This window comes from Osmerus eperlanus, chromosome 16 (assembly GCF_963692335.1).
Source record: "Osmerus eperlanus chromosome 16, fOsmEpe2.1, whole genome shotgun sequence".
Taxonomy (NCBI): domain Eukaryota; kingdom Metazoa; phylum Chordata; class Actinopteri; order Osmeriformes; family Osmeridae; genus Osmerus; species Osmerus eperlanus.
Genome location: NC_085033.1, coordinates 12,880,903 through 12,891,968, shown reverse-complemented (window position 1 = coordinate 12,891,968; position 11,066 = coordinate 12,880,903). Strand labels below are relative to the sequence as shown.

Here is an 11,066-nt window from a genome sequence, read left to right as displayed (position 1 = left end):
CAGCGGTGAGAGTTGGAATGATGGGAGGGAGGATTCTGACTCCTGGGTATACTGTGATCCAGATTCCAGAGAGTACAGAGTTGTGCACGTGAAGCACATTCACCATACATCCTCTCATGCAGTCTGGACTTTAATATCTGCTTTCAAACCGTAGATAAGGATATCATGTTCTTTGAATGAGAGATAATCGATGACTCCGAAGCCTGAATAGATCTATTCCCGGCATTCCAGGACTTCAGCCTGTGTCAGCATAACAGAACCCCTTTTAGTTTCAAAAGCCAAGTAAGGTCAGGCACCTCTCCCCAAATATCAATCAATACCACCTCTTCTCCTCTTCCATATAAACCTAATGGGGCCATGAAATTAGGTTCCATTGCCGATAAAACAATTTGAAAATTAAATCTGCTGAGGCATTAGGAGGTGTGTGTGTGTGTGTGTGTGTGTGAGAGAGAGAGAGAGAGAGAGAGAGAGAGAGAGAGAGAGAGAGTGTGTTTGTGTGTGTGTGTGAGAGAGAGAGAGAGAGAGAGAGAGAGAGAGAGAGAGAGAGAGAGAGGGAGTGTGTGTGTGTGAGTGTGTGTGTGTGTGTGTGTGTGTTGTGTGTGTGAGAGAGAGAGAGAGAGAGAGAGAGAGAGAGAGAGAGAGAGAGAGAGAGAGAGGAGAGAGAGAGAGAGAGAGAGAGAGAGAGAGAGAGAGAGAGAGAGAGAGAGAGAGGGAGGGAGTGTGTGTGTGTGAGAAAGAGTATGTGTGTGTCTGTGTGTGTGTGAGAGAGAGTGTGTGTGTGTGTGTGTGTGTGCGTGCGTGCGTGTGTGTGTGTGTGTGAGAGAGAGGGAGTGTGTGTGTGTGAGAAAGAGTATGTGTGTGTCTGTGTGTGTGTGAGAGAGAGAGAGAGTGTGTGTGTGTGTGTGTGTGTGTGTGTGTGTGTGTGTGTGTGTGTGTGTGTGTGTGTGTGTGTGTGTGTGTGTGTGTGTGTAGAGAGAGGGAGTGTGTGTGCGTGTGTGTGTGTGAGAAAGTGTGTGTGTGTCATGGTGGTTGTAATTTTCCCCCTGCTTTAGTACATCAGTGCTGGGAACCTTACTACCTGTAAGGTTAGCAATAGGGTGGCTAACACTACCTGTAAGGTTAGCATAGGGTGGCTTATTCTACCTGTAAGGTTAGCATAGGGTGGATAACACTACCTGTAAGGTTAGCATAGGGTGGCTAACACTAAAGTATCTAGTGTTATCATAGGGTAGCTAATACCACCATATGTAGCTTACTGTAAGGTTAGCATAGAGTGGCTAATACTATCACATCTAGGGGCTGGCATAGGGTGGTTAACACTGCCATATCAAGATATGGGATGTATCTATGCCCATGACAGTCTTACAGAAAGGTTCATTTGCTGTCAGTCATGCATATTCACTCTTACAAGGTCCCCCTACACCTAAAATAAATTCATGCTAATAAACTGAGTTTTCAGAGGGAATCATTCCCAGACTGGGCCAGCTACACAGAAACTGGGTTGCGCACAGTCGGAGGTCTGTAGCCTGCCTAGCCTGTGACCTAGAAGATGTTTTGGAGAATATTCACACATGTCAAGCAACACGCAACTTCGCTGCATCACGCTATCTGCTTTGCATTTATTGGTGGATGTCTGTTAAGTGTGTGTGAGTGTTTATGTGTGTGTGTTGGAGGGGGTGGGGGATGAGGGTGGTTTGTGTGTTGTGTGTGTGTGGTTTTAAAAAATGGCATTGCCTGAAGCGCTACAGGGCATTTACCATCTCAAAGCACAGTTCCCCAAGTCCCTACATACGTGAGGCCAACAACACTCTTCATCTGTCACTGGAAAACATCACGTGACTCCAAAAACTACATTATATTTTCATGTAGTCATTTTAGCAGACGCTCTTATCCAGAGCGACTTACAGTAAGTACAGGGACATTCCCCCTGAGGCAAGTAGGGTGAAGTGCCTTGCCCAAGGACACAACGTCATTTGGCACAGCCGGGAATAGAACTGGCAACCTTATGATTACTAGCCCGATTCGCTCACCGCTCAGCCACCTTTTCTCCCCGTTTTCCGTCCCCCCCCCCCCCCCCCCAACCTGTCTCCAATCCTAATCCCAGGTTTGAAACGAGCGCTCCTGTCCTCACAGAGCTTGTCCTCAGTACAGTGCATGCTGGGTAGTAAACATTGCTTCTCCACTCCTGAGGCAGAGAGAGAGAGAGCTTTGAGGACAGGACAGAGATAGAGAGGCTTTGCATTGTCAGCTGACAGCTACTTCCTCTAAGAATATCCAACTCCCTGCGAGCTGGATTTGGGCTCTCCGTTTAGAGAGGGATAAACCTCTTGAGCCAGTGCCTCTATCCGTCTGCTCCTTTATTTTTTTTTATACAAAACTCAATCAAGTTTTGTATTAAAAAAAGGGTAACCTCAAAATTGAAAGTGTGGTTTGTGTTAAAAGGTGGGATTGTGACATCAACCTGACCTTTCGATGTAGAGACGTGCCGAGACAAAATACACATACACACACACTCTCGCACACACACACACACACAAACAACAACAAAGCTTTAAGGCCAGTATAATCAAACCCCAATGCTGCAGCCAGTCCATCTAATAGCCTCCCAGGCTTGATTAGTCAAACCCAGAGCAGCATTATGACTGCAGCAGAGTGGTGCCAGGGTGCGATTGGACATGCTTGTTCCTGCGCCCCCAGGCCAAACTCAGGGAGCAACAGTCAAGCAGAAGTGACATCAAGCTAGAGCAGCGTCACTGTTTCCTCATACTGCACGGGCTCTGTCGCTATGCTCTGTCGCTATGCTCTGTGGCTATGCTCTGTGGCTATGCTCTGTGGCTATGCTCTGTGACTATGCTCTGTGGTTATGCTCTGTGGCTATGCTCTGTGGATATGCTCTGTGACTATGCTCTGTGGCTATGCTCTGTGGCTATGCTCTGTGGCTATGCTCTGTGGATATGCTCTGTGGCTATGCTCTGTGGCTATGCTCTGTGGATATGCTCTGTGACTATGCTCTGTGACTATGCTCTGTGACTATGCTCATGCTCTGTCGCTAGCCAAGTCGGAGTCTGATCATATAGAGCAGGCGTCACCTTGGCCCAGTTTCAGTTTGGTGGAATTCGATTTGAGGAGTTGGATTCTTTGTGGGACACCGGTGTGGTTGTGTGCTTTATTGTTCTGGTATGTGGATGTTATCGAAGGTATCCTCCGGGACAATGCAGGACTCTCTCTCCTTATTTCTCTCCCTCCCTCCCTCTCTACCCTCATCCACTGTCACTGATTAATACACACACAGAGAGACACACCTCACACACACACTCACACACATACAGGTAACAATACAGCCATCTTTCTTTTTTTTACAAGAGCTTTGCATGCATGTGTTGTACATGTAGTAACATGTGTGTTTAGAGGCGTTTGTTCATATAAGGACAGTCTGCAATGACACAATAAAGCATTTTAATCATTTGCTATGCTGTCGTTTTGGATTCCATCCCAATCTCATTGTCCGTCTCTAAAGTGTAAACCTATCTGGTGTATGCATGTCATGTGTCGGCTAGCCCGGGGAGACTTAGCCCAGCCTGCCGGCCAGCTGTTGAGGAGAGACATCCGTGGCCCCAGCCTGACACACGGACATGGTGCCCAGCCTGGCTGGCACACACACTCCCCCATGCCCACCACACACACACTCCCCCATGCCCACCACACACACACTCAGCCAGATGTTGTCGGCTGGTCACCTAGAGAGAGCCAATTCCAGACAGGCTCTAAGAATACACACACACTCACACACACACACACACACACACTCACACACACACACAGTCAGCTTGGGGTTCTTTGGCACCATTCCTTTGGTCTCTTGCTGTTATACTAGAAATCCATCCTGACCTCTGTCCTTAAAAATATCACACAATATGCCAAAGACAATGCAAAAAAACACAAAATAAAGAACAATCAACATACAGAAAATACCATACAGTGCGTCCTGTATTATTGTTATCCTTATTATTGGCGTGTGAGGGCATTTTGGAGATGTTGAAATGTCAGAATTGAAACCGAATGGACATCCGGTCTCCTCTGCTCTGCTCTGTACTCCTCTGGGGTACACAAAAGAGAAGTCCTCTAGAGTTAGGGGTCTTGGCACTTTCTGCTTCATTGTCACCAGAGAACAAATTTAGTCTGACAGGTCCATCCAGAGCTGAGGTTATGTGTGTGTGTGCGCGTGTGTAAAGTGGTGGATAAGGTGAAGTGGAGAGAAAAGAGAGTGTCGTGAAAATAGAGAGGAGAGGAGGGGGGTCTTAGAGGTGAGGGGGAGGAAGGGAGGATGACAGACGGAGTTAATACACCATGTAGGAAGGAGACGCTCCTAGTTTTACACACCCTCAACTCTTACTGCTTTCACGGCCACACCAATAAGATTACCCACAGTGGTACACACACGCATACACAAGCTTACACACACATGCATCTACACACATAACCAAGCAAAACAAAGACACACACATTCAGAAGGGTGGGTTTGTGAGAGACAAGTGTTAGTGGGGTTGTCAGATGGTTTAGACTGTGAAAATGATAGGCAACCACTGGAGAGACAGACAGAGAGAGAGAGGGAGAGAGAAAGAGAGAGAGAGAAGCAGTAGAAGGACCTTAATAATGCAAGAGATAGGCAGGTCGCTCACTGCACACACACACACACACACAGTCACACACACACCGCACGCAATGCTTGACATCAAATATTCATCCAAGGTGGGCATCCCTGATGGAGATTCTATGATTAGGCTCAGTGGAGGAGAAGACCTCTCGTGTATGTGTGCTAGAGGGGCACTGCACACGCGCGCGTGTGTGCGTGCGTTCGTGTGTGTGCATGTGTGTGCTCTAGTTCCTCCCCTGCTGTTCTAAGCCAATAGAGAGCAGCCTCTCTCACCAGGTGTCTCCATGGAGCCAGGTGTCTCTAGACACACCTGGTGGGCTCTTCCCAAGCCCCCCCCCCCCCCGCTCCATAAACACCCATGCTCACGAGCTCAGCCAGCAATCTGCTTTCATGCCTGGTACTTTCTCTAAATGGATTTGCAACCATTCTTACTGGGTCTTATGAATGATTCTATAGAAATAGCTCAATGTCAGAGCGCAGGAACATCAAGCGCTGTGACACATGATTCAGTGTGTTATTGTGTTACAGACAATGCACTGCAATACAGTTAACATCACCCCTGGCTCACTGACAACTTCACCCCGACAGTAATAATGTTTATGTTACATCCATTGTCAACTTGCCACTCCTTCCCACAGAAGCATAATTGTGTGTGTGTGTGCTTGATAGCTCTCACGGGGCGAGTTACAGTCGATGGAACGATCATAGTTTACAGTCCACCTTCTGCCCTCTGTGTCCCAGGCAATAACACTGTCCATAAATGAAATACTCTGCTGCCAATAACCATCAGAGAACGCTAAGGGGGGCATGATGCATCACACAAACACACCCAAATACACACACACACACAAACAATACACAGGCGCACACACAATCCACACGCACACACAGCTAATAGGGATCGATAGGAGGAGCACATTAGAGGGCGCTTGCCCAGGGACGTCCACCTTCATCGTTCTAGTTTCTACATGCTCTAACCTAAACACGCACATCGTAAAGCACTTCTCTCTAAGAATCTTTCAGTCCCGACACTTGCTTCCCCTATCGCTCACTCTGTCTGAGTCTCTCTCTCACTATGTCTCAGTCTCTCTCTCAGTCTCTCTCAATCTCTCTCTCACTCTCTCTCATTCTCTCTCACTCTCTAACTCTGTCTCAGCCTCTCTCTCACTCTGTCTCAGCCTCTCTCTCCGTCTCTCTCTCTCACTCTGTCTCTCTCTCTCTCTCTCTCACTCTGTCTCAGTCTCTCTGTCTCTCTCACTCTGTCTCAGTCTCTCTGTCTCTCTCTCACTCTGTCTCTCTCTCACTCTGTCTCAGTCTCTCTCTCACTCTGTCTCTCTCTCTCACTCTGTCTCAGTCTCTCTCTCTGTCACTCGCTCGCTCTCTTTCCGTCTTCTCTCAGTGCCCGTCTGAGTATCCCTGTGTCTTTATGCAGTGCATGTGTGTGTATGTGTGTGTGCCTGTGTGTGTGTGTGTGTGTGTGTGGATACATTTGGCATGTGTCAGTCTTGTAAACACACACACACATTTCGGTTAGATCCTACCGTCTCACGCTGGTTTAGTTTGAAGCTGTTTGTTTGTTTAATGAGGCATGTTCTCCATCCATGATTGTATTTTGCAACTTTAATTAAGAGGGAGGCTGGAGCAGAGCAGTGATGCTGGTGGAGAGCACACACAGACTGTTACAGAGAGGGGGCAATTAGAAGGCAGTCACACCAATTGTTTTGACTGCACTGGGAGGACAGTAAGCCTACTGTTAAAACGCATTTGCCTTCACTCACACCCCACACACACCCACCCACACACACACGCACACACACTGTACTGTAGCTAATCAGGCCAGGTGCATCCACCCAACAGAGTTGACAGGTGTGTACAGACACTGTGAGTGTGCATGCAGCACCTGATCTACATACGCTAGCAGTGAGCCAGCTCCGTGGAGCGCTGCTCCTCTCCAGATCTACTGCCCCCTGGGTAGCCTCCTCGTCTCACTGGAAACACTGCCCTGCACTCTCAGCTGGGAACTTGTGGTTCCCACTATTCCTGCAAGGAGGATGTCAGCGGCACAGCAGAGACATACGCAAACACGTACGCACACACACATACGCCCACGCACGTACGCACACTCACACGCAAACGTACACATATACGCACATGTACACGTATATGCAAACACACGGATACGCAAATACACCAACACACAGGCATCACACGCATTTACACACACACACCGTGTCATAATCAGCCGCGGACCACAGAGGCTGAGCCTCCAAACACACACATTTACACACACACACACACACCGTGTCATAACCAGCCGCGGACCACAGAGGCTGAGCCTCCTCGGGTGCAGCTGTGTGTGGGAGGACAGGAGAGGCTCACAGCCTCAGAGGGGCTGGAGGTCAACTCTCTCTCCAAGAGCCTCCTCACACCAGGTCTGGAGAACTCAACAAGCCTCGCTTGAAGAGCAGCCTGCACCTTGCTGCATAACGTGTCCACAAGTGGCAGGGAAACACTTCTGAACGTTACGAGAGGGAGAGAGGAGGGTGGAGGGTGGAGAGAGGAGGGTGGAGGGTGGAGGGTGGAGAGAGGAGGGTGGAGGGTGGAGGGGGGGGGTGGAGGGGGGGGGGGGGTGGAGGGTGGAGGGTGGAGGGGGGGGGGGTCTAAGTCTGACGGAGGTTTTCTCTGGTCAAATCCAAACAGAGAGGTGGCAGCTATCTTCATAAATGGCTGCAGCTGTCGTGTGTAAGGAGAGCAGCGGGTGCTCACAGCGGCCACCCACAGGGCTTCGTTCTGGGCTGCTAAAGAGATCTGACTGGCTGTTAGCAAACACAGAGAACCCACAGCTAGCTAGCTGGACCAGCTTGGCAGTCTTTCAGCACATCTGGAAGGCAGTAACGTCAGTGAAAGGTGTGCTGCTACTCTGTTCTCATATGCTGCCAAGATGTCGATCGGGCTAGCCCTGCCAGACCTGAGGCTAGCCCAAACAGTGTATACATTTTGGGCCCCATGAAGAGATTGCAATTTGCCCCCCTTCCCACCTCCTCCCCATTTTGGTTTAGTCTGTTTTTTCATTGAACAAATGTTTTTCGAAGGCCCTCCCCCCATTGGGGCACTGAGTAGTCAGTCCCACTTTTCCCCCACTTTGACGCCCCTGCTAAGCATTGTCCCAACGTTACTCTACAATACTGCCATTAAATCCAAATGCCAACTGTGGTCGCCCATTACTGCAGCTCTGCATGGTGTCCTGTTGACTAAATAATGACTGTGAGAGTTGACAGCTGCTTAGCATTCTTCCACTGATAAATATGCAACACCTGGCTTTTGTTTCTTTGATATGCTAGGCTAGGTTTGGCTAGGCTAGGCTACGTTTGGCTAGGCTAGGCTAGGCGTGCGCAGAAGTGAGGTGACGTAAATTTTTCCCTTTGTATATAAAAGGCACGGTCCACCCAAACGACATCCATCTCTTCACTGTTCAGATAGCACAGACATAGCCCTGATCTTATTTTTCCACAGGTCCAAATTCAATGTGGTCAGATATAGCCAGGGCGGAGATGTGATCTCATCACCTTCATTAACACACAAGCTATTTATACACAGCTTCTCCCGGCCAGCATGACGTCAGGCAGGGCGAGAGACTACAACCCCCTTCAGAACCATGTGCACACAGCGTGTCACAACAATACTGCCCGCCCTCCGAGGATACACACACACACAGTACACATACACTTGCTCACACACATCCACACACCCTCACACACAGACACCACCATCCACTCTCACACACAGACACACACACACACACACATCCACACACAGACACACACACACATCCACACACAGACACACACACACATCCACACACAGACACACACACACACACATCCACACACCCACACACACACATCCACACACAGACACACACACATCCACACACAGACACACACACACACACACATCCACACACAGACACACACACACACGCTGGCTCACACCCACACACATGGTATCACACACACACACACACACATGCATGCTCACACACACTTCCAAACGCACCCATGCTTACAAGTGCAACACTGAAATAATGTTAAAGTATGTAAGGGTTTCTTGTTGTTCAGACTCTCAGTGCTTTTGAGGCTTCTGTCATAGCACGTGCAAAAATATCAATTTTACACAATCGAAAAGGCTTTCGTTCCGATCATGTGATCTGATCATGTGATCAGATCATGAGAATGGGAATATGAAAGTGATTTGAAATTAAGTCAATCATACAAAGGGGAACTGGCATACAACTGGCTTGGCCCAATAATAACCAATACGCTCACAGATTGTAATGTCCACAGTGCTTTTAAGGAGGTATTCTGAAAAGTTCAAGCTCAATCCAAAGAGTAATGTATTCATAGCTTTGACCGACACCTGTGTTGTCTGTAGACTTAATTTAAGGTGCTTTCAAGCCAACACATGCATTCTTGATATCAGGGTGTGATTGCATAAACCTAGGTTCCTTAGCCATTGACCATTAATAATTCATTGGTTAATAAATACTCCCTTACGCCTTATATGGTATAGCGGACTATTCTGGTCCACGTTTGTCACAACAGCGCACCCTAACCTCCTCATCTCAAAGCACTCAATATTTTGATTAGCGACCCCACTCTTGAGCTAACACAGGGAGAAGGTGCAGGCCTCGTATTCATCCGTTACCTGTAGCAGATTAGGGCTATTCACCCATCAAAAAATACATATACGGTTTATGGATACAAGTATGCGTATGAACACGCTAGTGTATTTAACTATTGAATAGGAGAGGGTTTGCTCTATGCATAATGATGCTGCTATATGCATTAGCTTACGTGCAGTAAGTACACGAGTAAACTATACCAACACCCACTCTATTCATTGTAAAATACCGTAGCCTCCAGGGCAGGCTAAACGCTGCTTGCATACCTCCATATCTGGCCGAGTTGCAAGATGTGGATGAGGGATTGCACGACCCAAATGAAGATGGAGCAAGACGACGACCTCTTTTTATTAGTCCGGGTGGTCGTACTGCTGTTGCTGTTGGTTGTGGTGTTCTTGCTGGCTGTGGACGCTTGTCTCTGAGGAGTGGACGGGTGGGCGCCCACGTCGCCTTGTGAGGCAGAACCGCTGAGCAGCTTTCCGTCCATGTGGGAGCAGTTTGCCGCACCAGTGGCCGCCCCGGCGCTGTCCTCGGTACTGAAATCGTGAACGAACCATCTGAAACTGAATACCTGGACGGAGAACGAGCCGAGCACCACAAAAAATAGCGTCAAACCGAACCACCAATAGTCGCGGCGCAGGTAATAGTCGACCGAGAGCCAAATGTCGGTACCCACATCGGCGAAATAGACTGTCACTGCGGCGAGAATCCAAAGGCAGTCCCACACCGTATATTTTTGCTGCTCCCTTCCTAGTCGAAGACACGTCGAATTGGGACCACAACACCGCGATTCCCCGTTCACAAAGTCCGTATCTCCGGTCCCTGATTCCGGCTGGGATCCTGGAACGAGTCCTTGCACTGAGCCCGAATGATCCGAATTTTGCAAAGGCGTGAACGCTACATCGCTCTTCTTAATTTTCAGCACCCCGTCCGATTTAGCGGCCATTATGGTAGATTTCTCTTTTCTCCTGCCGACACAGTCTTCTTTTCTCCTCCCGTTTTCTCGTATCTCCCTCGGCAGCTTCTCTGTCTCCGGCGAAGAGAGGTTGGGCTGGGCGAGCTTCGCTTCCGCCTGCTACAGCCACAGCGCCGCCTGCTCATAACAAAGCGGCACTGCCGCTCGGTAGCGGGTACGAACCATATGCTCTCCCATGGCACGCTTAAAACTATGACATCATTGCTTTGCAACTCTTTCTCAGTCGCTCACCGGTGCACAGCACCCCTAAATAGCAACGAGCAGGCTACAGTGGAGGCTGGTGCAAAATACTCAGGAGACAGATCATTCAAAAACAACATTTCATCGTGTTTACCGACCTTAATCAGCGTACAAATCAGTTTACAAATAGGCTATGATTAAATATCTTATCTTAAATAAATAACTAGTCTTCCCTGTATTATCCATATAGGCCGCAGTGATTATGGACGGATTGTGTAAGACTTGAGATGAGTTGCAGTATAAACAGACGATAACATTAACCCGTAATAACATTAACCCATATGGCACTTATGATTTTTTTTCTGTGTGGCCACGATGACATAATACGTTTGCTATAAATAACTGGAACACTAAGTGACGCACCGTAAGCGCGTGTTGATTAGGTGGAAGAAGTAGCCTACTTAGTGTATTCAGTCCGAAATTCAAATCCCAGCGAAAGTGCTTCGTCTTCTGTTGCAAAACCCCAGAATGAGATTCACTAACCACAGGGAGCACTAGGTCTGGTGTCCGCTCTG

General features: G+C 48.5%; 1 protein-coding gene across 1 annotated transcript in view; it reads right to left on the bottom strand.

The window, feature by feature from the left end:
* xkr4 (XK related 4) overlaps positions 1–10,644 on the bottom strand; it is a 30,171-nt gene extending 19,527 nt beyond the window's left edge. The window contains exon 1 of the mRNA XM_062480708.1: positions 9,602–10,644. Within this exon, the coding sequence (XP_062336692.1) occupies positions 9,602–10,281 (680 nt within the window). The 5' untranslated portion in view covers positions 10,282–10,644. The remainder of the gene's footprint in view (positions 1–9,601) is intronic.
* Positions 10,645–11,066: the final 422 nt, after the last annotated feature.